The sequence below is a fragment of the Mastacembelus armatus genome, chromosome 15, assembly GCF_900324485.2.
Source record: "Mastacembelus armatus chromosome 15, fMasArm1.2, whole genome shotgun sequence".
NCBI lineage: Eukaryota > Metazoa > Chordata > Actinopteri > Synbranchiformes > Mastacembelidae > Mastacembelus > Mastacembelus armatus.
The window spans coordinates 15601853-15621592 of NC_046647.1; the positions used below are offsets into that span (position 1 = coordinate 15601853).

General features: G+C 38.8%; 1 protein-coding gene across 1 annotated transcript in view; it reads right to left on the reverse strand.

Moving 5' to 3' along the window:
* LOC113132002 (VPS10 domain-containing receptor SorCS3-like) overlaps nucleotides 1–12407 on the reverse strand; it is a 39668-nt gene extending 27261 nt beyond the window's left edge. Inside the window, exons 1-2 of the mRNA XM_026309799.1 lie at nucleotides 12330–12407; nucleotides 9904–10539 (exon numbers count right to left, since the gene is read on the reverse strand). Of these exons, the coding sequence (XP_026165584.1) occupies nucleotides 9904–10539; nucleotides 12330–12407 (714 nt within the window). The remainder of the gene's footprint in view (nucleotides 1–9903; nucleotides 10540–12329) is intronic.
* Between the last annotated feature and the right edge of the window lie 7333 nt (nucleotides 12408–19740).

A 19740-nucleotide genomic window follows, 5' to 3' on the forward strand; every position in this document is an offset into this window, starting at 1 on the left:
AATATGACTATTAATACAATGAAATAGACTGTTGCTATGTTCAGCAGAGTTTTAATGTGCTTTCTACCATCACAATTCAAACAATACCTGTTGCTTATTCAGCTCCCTGTAAAGCAGCATTAAAACAGCACCCCTCTAACATTATTTCTAATTGGGCAATCGGGGGGGAATAAAGGGGGAACATTGCAGCAAACATTCAAACCTCCACATTGTGCTTCCTTTTCTGTAAGGGGTAACAAGATCATGGGAAGCAGGAAAAATCTTTAGAAATGTGAGAAATACAGTTACTTTCATGTACTGCTTTTGAACCTTACAAGACGGGAGTAATAGAAGGATCTAAATTAATTTCCAGGGGACCCCCCAACGTTGGTCACACTGATGTAAGGCCCTCTGCAATAACACAGCTAATGGCTCACACTCAGAGAAGCACTAACACATCTCTGTGTCATTTACCTTTAGCATCCCCTGAAAAGTTCACATTAAAATGACACATATTTACATTCTCATAAATACACATAAGCTTTTCTATATTGTACTGCAGGGTAAACACACTCATCCAAGTCTGACCACAACATCAAAATGACTGACAACTCACTGAAATGTGTCGACATCAATTAAATAATTCCTCAAATATGACTTTCACGATAAGTTTATTTTTAGTCAAATGCGCCACTTTGCTGTCTGGAGGTCAGTGTTTAAGACCTATCAAATTTGATAAACAGAGTAAACCTTATATGCCTGGGCTGTGTGCAGCTGAATGAATTGTGTAGAGTGAAGATGTTATCCACTACATAATTATTTAACATTATCAGCAGCAACAACAACAACAATACTACTAGGACTATTAATAGCAGTAGTAATAATAAAACAGAAAATGCGCCTATAAGATAGAAGTTAGAGGAATATATTGTTACCAGCTTATTGCATAGAAAAGATTTAAACAATCAATATTTTTAGAGCAGTTTATCAAATAACAGCATGAAAACAATGTGACAAACACAGAGCCGCCCACTGTAATGAACCTACCCCATCACCCGAATCCGCAGCCCCACTCGGTTTTATGGAGCTTTATATTGAGTTTCAGATCATTGTTCAGCTGTTAAATCCACAACTTTCCTGTTTTGCTTCACTCTCACCGTTGTCATATTGCCACTGTTTGCCACAGCAGGTAACTTTGCAGCTAAAATGTTCCGAAAACCCACTGTACACTTCCTGTTCAGCTGTGTAAATAAGCATAAGTTTACCACATAAACTTAAGAGATTATATTTCTCCCAAGGGTAAAAGATTATATTAAAACTATTTATAAAAATTACTATCTACTAATAATAATGTCCATCTTATTTTTTTAATTCCCAAATATGTATATCTGTAGTGTAGTATAAAATTGGTCAAAATGGAGAGAACAATCCAGCAAAACAGATCAGACTGTAAAGAAAAACTGATTAAATACCAGAAGATATCCAAACAGCTAAGCAACAAACATTACAATAATTAACGCAATCACAAAAACAAGGTATAAAATTCATTTTTAATTAGAATTTTAAAAGGTTGCCAGACAATAAAGAATATTTTCTGAGCCCAAATGGAGTCTGTAGTAGACCAGCTAAGGGTGATGTCGAACTTTCTATAATTTTTCATACCTGTGTCATAGTGTAAATTACCCCAAAAATTGAAAGGCTGCCATCACAGCTTTGAAAAAGAAGCAGAAGAAGTGGTTTGGAAGAGGAAGCAGGCTCAAAACATGGACACAGTGGGAAGAGCCAAGTCTACCAAACAATGCAGATCCATGGGGGCCCCCTAATGTATCCTGGCCATTATCAGACAGCAAAAGCTGGCATACACTGTATGAATGTGTGAAGCACAAACTGGCACTCCATTGTTCACCTCAATACACTGCATTTCAGTGGCCTGTTCACACAGATGCTGTCCTGAATATGCAAAAAATAAAATCAGTTTCATTTGTTATTAAGCTCATTACATTCTCAGCTTCATTAAAGGAAGAAAGACAGAAGCCAAGGGCAAAAAAGAGTCATCTGAGTAATTTGACAAGCAGTGTTTTCTTTAAGTCAACTAGCTAATTAATGTCCTAGATCTCCTGCCCACACTGAGAACAGGTCTGTTGTAGATCACGCTTAATTTTCATTTTTTGTGCTATGAAAAAAGATCATCAACCAAGCACAAAAGAAAAGACCATTTAGTGTCCTTTGTTGAGTCAGATGGGAAATAGAAAAACTCTGTTGAAATTTAAACCTACTAGTGTAGATGTAGAAAGTAATCTGTATATCAAAATGAGCTCAACAATTGTGTCACGGAGTATCTAAACTGTAGACATAAATTCTAACTTCTTTTTTTCTCGTGAGATTAAAGATTAATATATTCATGCATTCATTAGAAAATATCTGATGCAAACACCTGCAGAGAAAAGAAATGCAGTATTGTTTGCAAATTTGCATAAATTTCTTTAACGCTTGACAGCAGCGAGGGCAAAATCAAGATTCACTGCAAGTGGGTGGAGGGATAAAAACACAACATCTTGATTGTGGGTCTGTGAGGACGTCTCCAAAGTAAAAGCACTTAGCAGAAAAGACAAACATCTTTTAAGAGAAATGTGCGGTCAAAGCGTGATCTTACTCTGTCCTCATCTTATCTGCGGATCAAATTGATTGTTTGTACTTTTGTGCGTGAAAACATACTCTGAGGGGGAGGCTGCTTTCATCACGTAAACCTTAGCAAAACTGTCCTTTGTGCACTGGCCTACGGTCTGTATGTTTGCTTCTCCACCTGACTCCTGAGCATTGGTCATATGGCCATGATGCTTTGAGCTTGAAAGGTTTTAGCAATCAATTCAATCCATTATAGGAGAAAATTAATGAAATGGGCTCACTAGAAAAGGGGCTTCAATGCAGAGTTTAAATACAGCTCCATTGTGAGGAGATTTTGTGGGCATGTTATGCCTCTTTGCTGCTATCAGCAATACACAACAAACTGTGCTGTTTGCTATTAGTGGGCAAATTAGATTGTGATTGGTTTGCTTCATTTCTTTAAAAAAAACTGAGAGTAAAACATCAATTGATTATGTTTAATGGATTAGGTATAGAAATGTACACTGCACCTGGACCAGATTTTTCTGCTGTGTTCTGACTTCGAGGCTCAGTGCACTGTAGTTTGCTCAAAATGGTGAAAAACAAGGAACGTAACATTCAAGGACAAATCCGATGGCAATTTTAGAAGTCATTTAAATGTTTTGACACACTGAACAAAGTTTTAGTCACATCATGTGAAATTTGAAATTAATTTGATCCATTGTAAGTGGTGTAGAGAACCAAAAATACAGTAGTATTTTACTCTTACATATTGTTTTTTACTCTTTGCCACTCTTCATTTGCTCATATTTAGTCTTCAGAGGTTGAAGTAGCAGCAGCGTGACTGCGTCTGTTCATTTTGTGTTACCCTGTTATTCATTCAGCCACAGACTACAACATAGATTGGAAATTTACCAGTGTGAAATATGATAATATAAAATTTTGAACATGTTTTTGATATGCTTGAACATTAGTTAGTAATTTGGGGAAGTTAGAGCAATATACCACCACTCAGACATTTCTTCCAGTCCAGTTTCTTCCTTTCCTTTAGAGCTTTGGCTCCTAATGCCTCGGCTTCTGCCCGGGGGGGATCTGAGCTGGAGCCAAAGGCAGTAGTGGGTCCAAATTGAGATTTTGGAAGAGAGAAGCCCTGCACCTAAAATGACCCTCTTTACTGCCAAAAGTGCTGTGAGACTCAGATCATGAGCTAAATGTGTCCCAGATATCCCCGTTTTGTCTTTTCTCTCGTCACTTATTTGCATTTTTCATAATGTTTAGAGGCAGAAACTCGCTACTCTTTAATGTTTAGTTAACATTCAGTTTTACATGTCTTTTTTTTTTTTAGAAATTATGTTTATAAACTAACTATTTATTCTGCCATTTTGCATTTGGAGGGAAACATAAATGCTGCCAGGATTATGTTCATTAGGAGCACCTTATTCAGAAAACAAATTACTACATTCTTGCACCAAAATGAAGTCCCAGGGAGTTGGTCAAATTGGACAGTGGGCACCAGTGTTTCCAGGCAAAATTTGTTTGGGGCATATTGGGATAATTTAGCCTATGTTTGTCATTTTGGGTACAATAATGTCCCTGACTGATAAGTGTCATCCTGTAGTCTGTCAGCGTGGTTAGGTTCAGGCAACAAAAGCACTGTGGTTAAGGTAATGACTTCCTCAATATTTAAGCAAGACTACCATCTTTATCCTCATCTTACCCTGGTGCTGTGAGGTCCTAACTATAAAAAGTTTTTCTTTGCTGTGTGCAGATGCTGTATTTTATTTCAAGATGAGAAATTGTAGCAACAATGGTGAGTGTGAGTAACCATTTTACAGATACTTGACCTTCAACAATGTTTTCTTGTACTGTTGATGGAAAACATAATTCAAGGTGTATCGTGTTAAATTTAAAATTTATTTGGTGGATATTCTATAGCATTTATTTGATTACGTCTATTTGTTTCTTTCTTAACTTGCTTGTAATGGTCATGAAAACACTCAAACTTAATGGTGTTTAACTGTGAACTTCCTCTTTCCAGATATTATTTTCAGAGACTGTCTGATTCCTATTTGACACACCCAGTTTAATTTTTGTTGTGTATCATCCCAGCAGCTGCATCTCCATTTCAGAAACTGACGTGTTTTTGCGGGAAGTTAGGCAACAAAATCATAACTGAATATAACATCTGATAAGCTGAGAGTTTAAATGACACAGTCACCATACAATAATACAGCAAAGGAAAATATAAATGAATGGGATTATAATTCAAGAATTTGTGATGCTCACAACTGTGCACGTGTCAAGCAGCAAAGGCCAGCATTAAATGAGAAACTGGCTTCAGCTTTAGAAGGTGTGTGAAATGGTGGCAGTAGTAAAGCCAGAACACAATTACATGTTATTTAAAATTCAATGCTTAGTTGTTTAAATAATTTACAGGCTCATGACATTCACATCGATGTCAATTCATATCCATTCCAATAAAACCATTAACTCATGTAAATGATACATAGGTTGTGTCAAATCTTACCTCTGCACAGATTTTGCTGAATATTTTTGTCATAATTTCTGATAATACTTTTGTCCATGTTTTTTTGTTCATTTGTAAAGTTTCTGATTCTGAATACAACTCTTTTTTAGGCTCTAAGCAAAAGCAACCAGTCATTTTAACAGATTTGTTCCCAGATACTCATTGAGTGAGTACTGCGTTTTCTAAATGTGGCATTTTGTGTATGAAAGTTTTCCATCATCTTCATTGATTGTGCTTGTGTGTGTGTATGTGTTGAGGGGGTGGGGTACTGGTTCTTTTGTATCTCACTAGATATGAAAAACCATTTGCCCCTTAACTAATACATTCCTGTCACTGTAAGCTGCCAAGTCAAACCATTATTTAAACTGGCTGCCACATGCACAATCCCAGTTATCTTTAAATATGATAGTAACTGGTGTGTAGCTTCAGGCACTATGCTGTTTCAAGGCCCAGTGAGGCTCAGCACATAATGTTACCAAACCAGGGTCACTTGTTTTGCCTGATATTAGGAGCAATGGAGCTAAATAGTAAATCAGCTCTGACCTTTGTACATCTTTAGGCAGAAAAATCTCACCCACAGGTCGGCAGAGTTTATGCTCACTCTTGGTCCACGATGATTAATAAAGAAGTCTCACCGTTTGAATTATAATTTTCTGATTTTCCCAATCAGAAAATGCATAAATTTGTTTTCATAACCTAATCAAAGAAATAATGTCTACCACAGTGAGAGAGTTATTAAACTAATTAATCAGATGCTAACCTGTCAAATATGATTCTGCACTCGCTTTGTCACTTTGATTAAAACAGAAATATAAAAAAGTGCATTTGAGAGTATTAGACAGTCAGACAGGTAGACAGGTAGGAAGGCAAAAAGAAATAAAGCATTGACAGTATTCATGAACATACATCAGTACAACTGATGGTAGGTTTATATTTGCTGCTTAAAATGCACTTTGGAAGGCAAAACTAGTCTAAGTGCTGAGAGCCTATGTTGATGCGATGCATTACGGTCCCCGAGCACAAATGATTCATAAAAAAAAGGGCACACATGCATGTCATTTGAAGAGTAAAAACTGGGATTTCACTAAATTATTACTAGAGACTGGGTGAAACTTGTATCCTGTGTGGAATAAAATAAAATAAAGGGAAATAACAGGAAATGCTCAGTTTTTCTTAGCAAACCTTTAAAAATTGCCCATCGAGGCTCCTGAGCAATTGCTTTTGCTATAGTAACCAACAGTCTAATGCTTATATAGCACGCAGGTTTGCTGCAGTGTCTATCAGCGTCTTACAATCACATCGCTGGACAGTGCAACCCTAAAGGCTTGAGACGGGTTGGATTAATGAACAGGTGTATGGCACTGACACCCTGAGAGGAAAGGAGGTGGAGGCTGAGAAGGGCTAGTAAAGAAAAAAAAAGTCCACCACTTTAAAACCCATCTAAAAAACCTGATGATAATAGTAATTTGCACATATACAAACACAATGCTTTAAAAAAAGGGTTAAAGGCAACTATTTGCATTCAAATGTTAAAACCTAAACCACTTTTGATTTTCTGTAAATGTAGCATGTATTAAAATGATGATAAAAAGTGCACGAATAAAAGGTTTTACAAGGTCCCCTGTCAGACCCTGTAAGTAAGTAAGCCTTTCATAGTGAAGGGATCTTACCAAAAATTTTAACAGCAAAACTTTAAAAAAGGCAGGTGTGTGTGTAGAATATGAAAGAGAAATGTGAGAAATATTAACAAGAAAACCATATTGGAACTTTTTCCTTTGTTGTATTGACAGTGGCAGCTTTTTAAGGCACTTTTCATCATCCTGTAACATCCACAAACTCTGGTCAAACACCTCTGCGAATTGGGAACATATTCCATTTGATTTCATGGATCAAGGAGTTTCTATGCAACCAGCTCTGGCATGTTAAATGGAATGGCTGTCTATCTAATGAACCGGTTTTAAACACAGGTGTCCCCCAGGGCTATGCCATTTTCTCTATTTTATTGTCTATTTATACCGATGAGATTATGTGCAACAAAAACTGCCTCGTTCTGATTAAGCATGCGGACAACATGGCCCAGGAGACCTGTCTGATTCCCCATCGAAAAACACACGCACAAAAAAAGACAATGTTACAGAGCTCATAGATCATTTGACTCTCGCCACCTCCGTAGAAAATCACACCAATCAAAAAGATTTAAAAGGAACAATGTCCAGCTCCTCCTAAAGCACGGTTGTAAAGGTGGAGCAATGGTGATGACCAGACCTTTAGTCTCAAGACACATGGACAGTGTTTCCTCCAACCTACAGTATGATTTCTGAAACAGAAGCTCTGGGGATGTTATGTCAATACCGACACTCATTAACTGTGCTCAGCTTCAACAGTCCTAGTTCGGTCAGCTGCCTGTGAGGAGCCTGCAAAAATGGTCAGTCGGGAGCCTAAAATCATTTGGCTGCCAATAGCTCCCTGATCACCAGCTGGCCCACACACTAAGACGTTTGCCTTTTGGGGGTTTGGGGATTGGGGTGAGGGTTGTCTCTATCCCTTGAGTGTAGGATGTACTGCAATGGCTGTTTAAAAATTACACAGTCACATCACAGCTTGAACCCATGTGAGGCAAAAGACTGAAATACTGATTTGCCACACAACCCAAGAGTACTTATTTCTATTTTTGCTTTGTTTATTTTCTATTATTTGTCTATATTTAAAGTCACACATTATCACAAAGCATAAATCTTTATATCACCACCATCTACATTCAGGAAAGCTTTCAGAAGCAACCAACATGAAGTCAGTCAATAATACATGTAGTTAAGAAGTGTCAATCTTAAAGGGAATTTGTGCAGTATATGTTTTATTCCCATGGTCAAGTCCAATCAATGTTATCTCTCTTAAAGTCAGAGACCAGAGAGCTATGTCTCCAGGCTTTGATGTCTCAGACAATCATAGAAATCGAATAATAGTTGGGAGACTGATTTGTGGACAGATTTGAGGTTTTATATGATGAAATTCTTTATCAAATCTGAAGTCTGAAGATCCCCTGCTGGCGTTTTCACCATCACCTTCTACATCTTTCTCATTTCACTCCCTGTGGGATTTTACATCTTGGCCAAATCACAGGCAAAGTCTTGAAGTGAATATTTGATAGAACTACCCTAGACTACAGGAATGAAGTAATTTTCCTTCAAATGTCCCTTTTAGATTGGATTTATTATCAGTCATTTGCATCTAATATAGCCTGAGCTCTAACATCTAGTCATAAAATGCCATCAATTTAAACTCTGCAGTTTCAGTCACACTTTTGGGACCACAGACAGGGGTTGAGACTGTATAAATCTCTGATGTTGACTGGCTGCAGTGACAAGCCCATCAGTGATGATCCAGTGAACAGTGTCCTGCAGTACAAAAGGCCATTACTGGTGAAGATATCTCAAACCAACAACATATTTCACAAGACAACCCACAAATCTGATTTTATTAGGTCTGTTTCTGGTTTATTTCGAGACTGTCCACAGTGATGTATCAACATGGCCAGAGTCTGCAATGCTTCACATTATGACATACAGTCTTACCAAACAGATGATGTCCCACATAAGAAAACACATTTGGAGGTTGAATGATACAACTTCTCTGCCTTTTAGTATAATGTGTGAATATTCAGTGTTACCAGGACACAACAATATGCAGATGTGGTCCAAAATGAATGTTACTGCCACACACACTCTACCCCAGCAAACAGAGGTTATCTGAATTACCTGAAGTAAAGAGCCAAGGTAGCTAATTTCCTTTGTGCAAGGCTCTTTGTATTTTTAAGATCTTTGTGCCTGATAAATGCTGGAGCCAGCAAACATTTTCCCATATTCTATACGTAAAAGAAGAGATAAAATTTCCACGGCTTTGTCTTTGTAATGGTAAAATGGTTTAACCACAAAGCCTGCATGAGTGTGCAGCTGTGGAGTGTGTGTGTGTGTGTGCGTGTGTGAGGGTAGAGGGTAATCTGGGTGGTTGCTGAAATATCTTGTCATCTGTTTAAGTTGTGCACATTGACGAAGCTTGACACCATTTTCAACAACAAACATAATGCAATCTTGTATTCATCCAGACAATTAGACAACTGCCAGATACAGTATGTGAGTCGAATGTCAATGACAAAGGCATGGTTCATTTGCCAAAAGGTCAGGCTGTGTCTCATCAGTGTCACATTAAGGTCCAGGTTGGACACAGTCCCTTTTAATTGTAGCTACTGCACCTTCCTGAGAGACATTACTTGATTGTTTCATAAATAATTAATGTGTTGTGATTGCTGCCAAAATGCCTGGACCTTCCCGTAGCTCGGTGTCGCATAAATTCACCTGCGGGGTTAACTATTAATTTAAAGTTCAGGTGACAGTTCGGTGAAATAAATAATTCTACTCAGGTTTGAAAAATCAAGAGGGAATCGTGCGACTACACAGTCATATCAACTGGGCTTTAACGTAAACAGACGCGCAATGCGCACAAAGTCTCAACCTTTATGAAGGCGATAACAGAAAACAGTCTGAAAACTAAAAAGAGCAAATACACATTTCAAATTCAAGACTGTGATAGACTGAAATGATTCATTTGTAGGAACCAATGCCATTCGTGCGCGCTGATATAGCTGTGCGTAAAAATGTGGCAGATTCATGCAAACCTAATAAAAATGTTGAATAATTGCATTTCAGGCAGAATCAAATGATGGTTAGAAATACGGTCAGTGTGTGTGGGGCAGTTGTGATATGATGAAGTCTGATTTTTGTAAAACTGAAACTCACGCTGCTGTTGTGTCCGGACCAGTGCACCATCGCTTGGTTGTGTGCCGAATCTCCCGACAGAGCGTAAGTAGAAGTGTCCAGGTGAGGCTCACTTTGCTTCGTGTTAGACCCTCTGGTTTCCTCCCCAGCGCGCCGGTACTCGGCTCGGGGGTTAGAAACACCATGAGCACTGTCCACAAACCTTTCTCTCGACTGCCCCTCACTTGCACTCCTATCCACGCTTTCGCTGTAAGTTGTAGCCACACTCCTTTTTACCTCCTTTCTTGGGACAGGAATTGTGTTTTCTAAGATTGTATTCGGTCTATGTCGCCTTTGCTTGTCCTCGGAAATGTTGTTATACTTCTGACCAGGTATTTTCGGGCGGTTGAGATAGTTTAGTGCCATTTTGACGCCGACTGGTGTCTCATCCCCGAGTCCACTCTGTGTTTCGCTCTTCGGTTGCCTGACATTGTTCGGTGTCAAAACACCGACTGATTCCCTTCGAAAAGAATTTAAAACTTTTGTACTGTTGTCGATTTTAACCACCGTCGATTTCCGACTTACACGTACTTCCAGCGGCGTTACCTCCAAGCGATAAAATCTGTCGTTTGTTCTGGGAGAACTTATTTCCGCTTGAGCCACAAACTTGAGGTGAATCTGGCACAACACGAAAGCAAACAGAGACAAACTCCAAAATACACACTGTCCCATGGTATTCTTCCAAACTGATGGTGTATGAGTGGGGAAAAAAGGATGAGGCAATATTTAACTTCTAAAACATTCAAAGTATCATCTTTAGGAGTAAGAAGCCATCCAGTAGACCTGCTCACGCTCAGGAATTTGTCAAAGTGAGGGAGCAGTTGAGGAGGCGCTGCGCATCAGGCAAACGCGCCGACGGAGAGTGACTGCAGGAGCGGGGAGAGCACATTGTTCATAAGGATGTTTGGGAGAAACGGGTTTAACACACTGATAACACCCGAGATCATTTTTAAAAATTTTTTTCACGATCTTATTTTTACCTGGGGCGTCAGTTTTTGTTCAGTAACGCCTTGGACTATTTATGTAAAAGTTATTTAAAACAGCAAAAGTCATTTGTGCTTTGGAGAACAGTGTTTACGCTGCAGCAACATTTTTGATTCAGAAACAACATAAAAAACATCATTTGCTTCAATCAGTCAACACCGGATTCATCTGTGTGCACGTGCCCGTGCGTATGTGACAATACATTTTGGGGAAATTCAGCTGGGTTGCCAGACGTGAGATGTGGCATCGTTTTTGGTGTGAGGACCTGCAGGATTTTCTACCTGTCTACAGCCTCTCTTTTTAATTAGGCCACTAATGCCTCAGGCCTTGTGCTGCACAACAGCCCAGGAAACAAGAGGAGCTTTGAATCCACTCTGATGTGTTTGCTGTCATCTTCATGACTTGTGGTGCCACACAGGCAACAAGCCGCCAGCCACTTGAAACATTCACATTTCATATTATTCAATTTTTACATTTACAGTGCCCGTTTGAAAAATTGAGCTTTTTCCAAATCAATATGCCATTTGAAAGGTATTAGTTTCAATTAGCGGAGCCAAATGAATCCTGAAACACTATTCCTGTTTCCTCCTGCAGTCCTCTGCTGCAGAAATGTTTGCCAGTCTTGTTAAAAGCTTTATTTTTTGTAAAACTTATTATGATGCTGGGTGACAAGGAGCTAAAACACACATTAGATACAGTTGGTTTGCATCAGATGCCAGACAGCTGCCCAACTTACAACCACAGAGAGAAGGATTTCCATCTACTTCAAGGATGGCAGGCACATATTTGGATCACAAGAAGAAGACAAAGAATGTAACTGGATATGTCACTGTAATGCGAGGGAAGATATATTTTGAAATAAAGTGAGAGAAATTTTTCCTTTCTGTCAAGTTAAACCAATCTATGACCTGAAGATCCTCGGTGCAAACTTCCAGACTTGCATGAACATGTCAAGTAGTCCTGAGTCAAATTATAAAAGTGAAGAGGGGGATTATTACTGTGCAGCTCTCCTGTCATACTCTTCACTTGATAGTGAGCACAGTACCCATAAACAGGTAAAACACATCACATACATACATTTTCAGAATTCATAGGGCTGCAGCTTGTGACTGCTGTGGATGAACTCTCAGCTGCAAAATCATGCATCTAGTGGGCTGTAAAACATAGTGTAGTGGGGGGATAAGAAAATTCACTGTCCTTGAATGCTGTTCAGCAAGAACCAAGCACAAAACAACCCACTGGAAGGACTGACATTGACATGAGTTCATTGCTGAGAACAGCACCTTCTGATCTTGCACACGTCCACAGACAGTGCAGTGAAAACAGCAATCAGAAGGCCAGCCAGTAGTGTCATCCTCCTCAGAGCTCTCACTTCTTGGTCACTGTTTTTTGGCATGGTTGTACAAACAAATTGAGATTCATACAAGTGAGGGCTCTGGGCAGCAGGTGCTACTGTTGCAACTCTGCTGCACACCAGACAGCTCACTCTCTCTACAAGCCATTCCCGCCAGAACGCCTCTGAAATGAGGGGGTAATTGGACTGATCACACTCTGTTTACCCATTATGCTGCTAAAATGAAGTGGGTTGTGCCCAAACACAGTGTGACAGGCTGGGCAGAAAGGAGGAGCCTCTTCCATCAGTGACACATTTTTTAAATCTGTACTAACCTTGGGCCAGGAGACCATTGTATGGATTTATTATAATATAATTGTCTTTGTGCATATATGCATATGTGCATGTGACGGAAAGAGAGAGAAAAAAAGAGAAGAGTGTGTTTATATGTGAGAAAATATCTAGGGGGAGTGTTTTAATGTGAATGTGTATTTCTGCCCCACATCCTGTGTGTGCTTAAACTATGACAAGGAATATTGCATAGCTTCCTGGTTGGGGGACATATTAGATTCTGCATAAATCTGAACCACAGTGAAAGAGAATAAGAAAAAAAAGAGAGATGAGAGGACAAGACTGAAAACTGTGTACATCGGTGTAGCTCATTCAATTTTATGTGCTCTCCTCCCTAGTGTAGATCATTAGCAAGATTATCAGATGTAATCATCTCATTCTGATGGCGCATAACTCAGGCAGTCCCTGCAAACGGCACCGTTCTGCTTCTAGTGAAGACAGGGAGCACACTCTAAAGCTTTCAGGACAAAATCCCATTTGTGCATCCGCTGTCTGCATCCCAAGCTTGTTAGTTCCAACACTTCAGTGATCCCGGCGGAGCGGACGCACAGGCAGTAGCAGAAACCATAATGGCCATCACCCAGACAGCTCACACTCGCATGCAGGAGATGAACAGCAAGGTGCACTCCCCGCTCGGCTATACCCATGCCATTAAAAAGAGAAACTTTCTTTTATTGCAGATGGCAAAACACTTATTTTGTACCTCCTTCATCGTCTAGATGAAAGGAAGGCATTTTAAAATCACAGTGGGAGGAGTAGTTTAGGACAGTTTGCCACTGCAATAAACTGGCCCTGTCACTGAATATACATCTTGTCTCATTGGTGAATCACTGTATTACTATTATCACTTTGATGTCTCAAAACTATTCTCAAGCCTTTTCCTGTCCATGATAAACACAGCAATGACTGTCAAGGTATTAACACAGTTCACTTGATCTCCCACAGCTACAGTTTGTATCAGTTTGCAGGAATTTTTCACATGTCCTGGATCAATTTTAGTTTTTGTTCCTTTATCCAAATTGCTTACCATAATCTCTATTATTAGTTAAGGATCTGATTGTTATAGTTTGGACATTGTGTCTATGATAACACTGTACTCACCAAAGTAACTGCAATAATCTAGGAACATAGAGACACTCGTGCAAAAAACTCAAAACCCCAATAAACCCCAGTTGATCAGGGAGGTTTTAAGGCCACAGTTTAGATACATCTAGATACACAGGCAAATCAAAAGGTGTGCATGCCTGGACTGTACAGTAATAATCACTTGTTTAGCTGAAAGCAAATAGATTTTGTAGGAATGCCATCAGGATTTCATTTTCAATCAAAATGATGTAGGCCCAATAAATGTATCTGCAAAGGCACAAAATGATGATACTGAGCATTCATTTGTTTTTCCCACAGTAAAGTCTCCAGTCTTGCAATAAATATCAACTATTAAAAACTATAAACATTTTATAGGTATGTTTAAGCACCCACAGGACTTAGTTAAGATTAGGAAAAGATCATGGTCTTGGTTAAGTGGCGAAAAAGACACAGTGTGTTAACTTTAACATTTGACTGAAAACACTATTGTTCCCTAACCAAAGTATTTTTTGTTGCTTACATCCATACCCATCTTTTACATAATGTTACATCCTTTCATCTATTTTGCATTTCTGTTGTCATTTTGTGTCCATTAACTGAGCTCTATGTGGCTTTCAAACAAGAAATATGCACAGTTAATATAGAAACTCTGGTCCAGTGCTGCCCTGACACCTCAGCTCCCTGGGGCTTGCCTGGCAGACCCATTCAGAAATCCATGCTTGCCTGTACCTAATCACACAGGACTCAGTCTCCAGTATTAGATTCCTACACTTTGTACACCTGCCATCCAACCTGAACACCATCCTATGACTTGTATAGAGGGCTCACTGTAACTGTAGCAGTTCACACAAGAGAAAAAAACATTGCCAGGGCACTGATCCAAGCAGCAATTATGTTTCCTCTGACAAAACAAATTAGTATATACACTTCATTTTCAGGAGACAGAGTTGCTTATTGCATAGGAAAACTGTCATCTTAGCTGTTATAATGAACAGCTATGGTAATAATTTGTGTCCCTTTGTTTTCACTTCAAAATTTACTTGGCCAACCTTGATGTTTCTGACTGCTCATGTTTCTCACTTCTTTTTAGCGCCGTCACCATGTTCAGTTGATCTCAGCAATTAACTTATTGAGTGTAATTTTACTATCACTAAAATAAAAAATGAGATCCACATTAAAACATAATGATCATTCAACAAGGAGTGGCACTGTGCGTCGGTGGATGTTACTTCTCCAATACTGAGTTTGCATGTTTTCTTAGTGTTACTCCCACATGCAAGCTGGGTGAAATCCACTGGAAAATACTGGAAATTGGAAATTGACAATCCTAGCCAGGAATGTGTGTGACTGTCTGTCACTGTCAACCATGTGAAGGACAACCTACGCGGGCTGCCTTCCCGTCTCATGCCAAACAAATACTGGGAAGGCTGCAAAACTTTAGGACGTGAGGGAAAAGTGAATATTATTAAATTAGCCTCCTCTGAGAGAATACATTTGTACGAACATATGTGGTTCCAAATGATGTTTAAATTTTAACTCAAAGATATCACCACACTCAGGGTGCTTCTTTTAATAATGTTTTTTTTTTCAAAGACCATCTGTTTATCAAACACAAATACTTTGACCCTCTTTGAAAATACAAGATCTGTTTCTCAAAGGAAAATACCAGAAATTTTATAAGAACATATGAACATTTCTACTCCTGTGAACCTCTGTGCAATTGTTAGGTTTTGCTACTAACTGTGGCCAGGTTTTCTGCTCCATGAGAGACATTCATTCTGAAAACAATCCTGTGCACTCCACAGTATTGAACTTTTGTTTAATGTCAGGCAGACAAAGCAAGAGAGGAGCAGTTCAAACCTGTAAAGCCATACCTAATGTGTAATGAAGCATTCTAAAGACAGTAAGGCCATAACTAATGCATAATTGCACTACAGTATATTGAAGAGTGAAATTAAGAAGGAGTCAGTGAGGAGAAACAAGGTAACTATGCTCATCTAGTGTTGCATCATAAGGATGATTTTTCTGCCTACAAACAACTGGTACAGTATAGTCCCAGTGAAAGTCTTCATTTCTATATAAATCTGATTTTTTTTTTTATGTTAAAGTTAAGCACACATATTCTCCAAAGATACAAAGTGACCTCTGGTTTTACTGGCACAGTATCAGTAAGGCATCACCATATAAACATAATCTTGAATCTCTGGTTTCTAGCTTTAGGACATCTTTATGTTCACAAATAGTGTTTAGGATGTCAACCCATACTGTGGGAGTAATATATGCAGCAATCGATTTAAAAATCAAGTGGTATTCTTATTTAAGTTAGTTCCAGTAGGATTAAATGGCAAACAGCAACTGGAATTAGATTACATTAGAAAAGTGATAAAAACCAACATGACGCAGAGTTCATCCAAATCGACCTCTCCTTGTCAGCAATAGCATGATGATGGGGAAGATTTATAGCAATATAACATGGCAAATTAAAAGGAACAGTACGTGTTTGGAATGAGAGCTGTTTTAAAAAAAAAAAAAAAAGCCCATCCTTCCCATCTTTTCCTGCTCCAACATCATAAACAAGTAATGGTTGTATCAGTTTAGTGTCATGTTATATTTTATGCTGACAAGAGTGAAGCCAGAGGAAAGAAATGTCTTCCCCATTATGGATTTTGTCCCACATTTACACATTGGTTGTGTGGGCTAGCTGAGACTTTCAGTGGGTTTCCTTTAGGCTTTCCTCACAAGCTGGAAGGAAAGTCGATACTGCTTAAAACCCTCTGCAACTTTTCCGAGATTTTTTAAATGAGCACTTTAGAACTCGGCCAAAGGTGATGTGTTCTCTGCTCCTTTACTTTTTTGGGTCTATTGGCAGGCAATTGCTTACCACCAACAGCCCTTTTCCTCCCACCACACATGCACGCGCACCCACATGCACGCACGCTCGCACACACAGTTCTTTTTGTCTCCCTCTCTGTCTTGGTCTCTCTGTCTTCCTTTCAAGTACATTCCCACCCCCCTACCGCACCCCATCCTCTCTCTGTCTCTGTCTCCACTTGCACTTCCTCACTTCTTTCCCATCTCACCCCCTTTTGAAGTCTGAGACAGCTCGAAATCCAACGTGTTTTTTTTTTTTTTTGGACAGCCAAGGGGAAATGGCTCAGAAAGAGGGGCTCAAGTTCGATTACAGCTGTTAATCAAAAATCTACACTGCCCAGCTTGGCGTGATGTGAGAAATGATTTTGGCTTCGATCTGTCAACCTCACTATACGTTACATGCACAGACCTACAGTATATAAACATACATTCTATATCTACACACACTTACATACTGGGCAGAAACTTGCTCTGACTATACAAAATACACACCTATAAAGATATGCAAGAGATGACAATGAAACTGAAAACAGAACAAATCCAGGCTCAAGCCACTGTATCTTCTACGGCTCAATGAAAGTCAAAGCCCAGAAATAATACGATTCTACAAACCCTGGATTATGTTCCCTGGTGACTAGTTTTTATGTACAGTAAATGTCACGTTAAGCAATTTAACTGTATACTCTGATATTCTGAGTTTTTGTGCTAAAGGCAAACCTATAAATTAATCCACAACCTTACCTTACTCTCTACAGCACACATGGGTAGATACTAAGTTGCTGCTTGCCCACTCACACTATGCTTACAGCATGCACAATGAATAAATTCAACCCATTTAAGCACTATGCAAACACATGAATACATACAGGATGCAAACGCTCTACAATACAAATAGCTCAAATGTACTGCTAGGAAAACAAGTTAAAATTGCACAGCAATAAAATCTGTATTTTCTGTATTTGTATTTTCATCTCATTGGAGTGTCATAGGAATGAATACTAATAATTGAAGATGTCAGCATTCATCCACTCAAGCCACCACCTTTACTTACTGCATCTGCATCATTATCCTGTCTGGCATGGTCCCATTGCTTTTCATAATCATGTAGTGAAGCAGATTGATGGTGACGAATTTCATGCCACGAGACCCACTTAATAGTCACAGTCGCGATTTTTTTAGGTCTTTATTTGGAATATGAATCTGTCACACTTACTGGGTCCACTGTAAAGCCCATAATAAACCACGCAGAAAAAATACATAAGAAGGCTGTATTAAACTTTCTCACAGAATTTCCAGCAGTAAGAATGCATAGAAGAGGAATGCATCTAGAAGAATGGACCAGAAGAGACCAGAGCAGACAGCTAATTATAAAGCCAGGGTCAGTTCTGAAATATGGAGACAAATGAAATGGAAGATGAATGACAGAGCCCGGAGGAGAGCACTAGACAGAGAGATGGAGTTGGACACGAATATCCAATTGTACAGAACTATAACACTCTAAATCATTACAGAAACCATTAATTTTAAAGTGTTAAAGTATTCCAAGTACTTTTCTTATTCAACATGACAGCACCATTACACACAAAGCTTTGTTTACCAATTTTGGTGTTGAAAAACTTCACTGGCTCTGACCTCAACCCCATCCAACACCTTTAGGATGAATTGGATTGTTGAATGGGAGCCAGGCTTTGTCACCCAACATCGATGCCCAGCCTCACTCGTGCTCTTGCAGGTGAATAGCAACTAATCCAGAGGAGGTGAGGCTGTTGGGTGCCATTTTAATTCAAAACTTATTTGCTATTGCAAACGTGTAGTATATATACAAACGTGTAGTATATATACAGGACTTTTAATGTAAAGGAGACCAAGTTGTTAAATATGCTTAAAAAATAACGCCCTTGCGCTCTTCATTAAGCGATGTGATGCACATTAATGGAGATAAAAAGTATGAACTTGTACTGAAAACACTGGTTATTAACATAATTTTCCATTAATTTGTGGTATTTAGATCATCTTCCTAGTGAAAATCTGCATAATTTGACAATGATGACTAAATGCAATATAAGTGTTGTCTTTGCCCGGTTAGGCAGTTTCATTTGGGGAGGAACTGCAGGTTCAATCTGCTGTAACCCTCAGGACCTTTGAAGGACACAGCTTTGTGGATCACGTCCTTCATTGGGTACAAGTCCCTGAATGCAGTAATAGACGGTTAACTTTATCCTGGAGCAGTGCAGCTGACATTAATAAACTGAAGAAAATACATCTCTTACAGCTATTGTTTAACAGCTGAAATAAAAACCATCCTAACTAGAAGACTCTAAATCAAGAGATGAAAATGCATGACCGCATTAATCTGTACACCGTGTTAAGGTGCATGCAACATACAGTACAGTACATAGCCTATTAGTCACTGTCCAAGGTTCAAACTTATCTTTTGCATGACAAATTTCCACCATAATGACTGAAGTGATCTATCTGATTACGTAAATTGATTTACATATAATTTGTAAAACTGACAAGTGACTCTAATGGACTAAATAAATCAAAGTGGATATAAATTATGCTCATGATGAAAGTAGATTTCATACATTACTTAATGTTTAAAAGCCAAATTCAAATTTATCTCTGTTGCTATTTAGCACATGGCACCATAGGATTTTTTTTTTTATTTATCTGATTTTATTTTTAATAGTATTTGTCAGAATGTACTACAAAGAGAACTGCTAATATCTTAGTAATGATCACTCTGCACTTTTCCAGATTAAATAAATATTTTTATAAAATGTCCAACTTATTGTTTTGGTTTTATGGCCAGCAACTATACTACTAGAAGCCCCACTGTAAACAATTCGCCCATCACCAGACAACATGTTAGCAACTAGCTGGTGAAACGAGTGGAGCATTTATCAGCTAAAGAGTCAGCTATATCCCTCAGGAGTTGGCCTAGGGCAAAACAGTACAGGTGGACACAAACAAGGCATCTTTAGTTGTATTCTAGTGTTAATCATTGCATTAAAGGTCCTATCAGTTAATTAGAGACTGATTTTCATGTTTGGATCATGCTTCAAGCCTTTCAATAATTTACATTTTATATCCTCATTATATGCTGTACATATCTAACACAATCATAACTAAAACACTCCTTGCCTGGAGTTTATTTGCCTGACGCACCTAGGATGGCTTCAATAGAGACC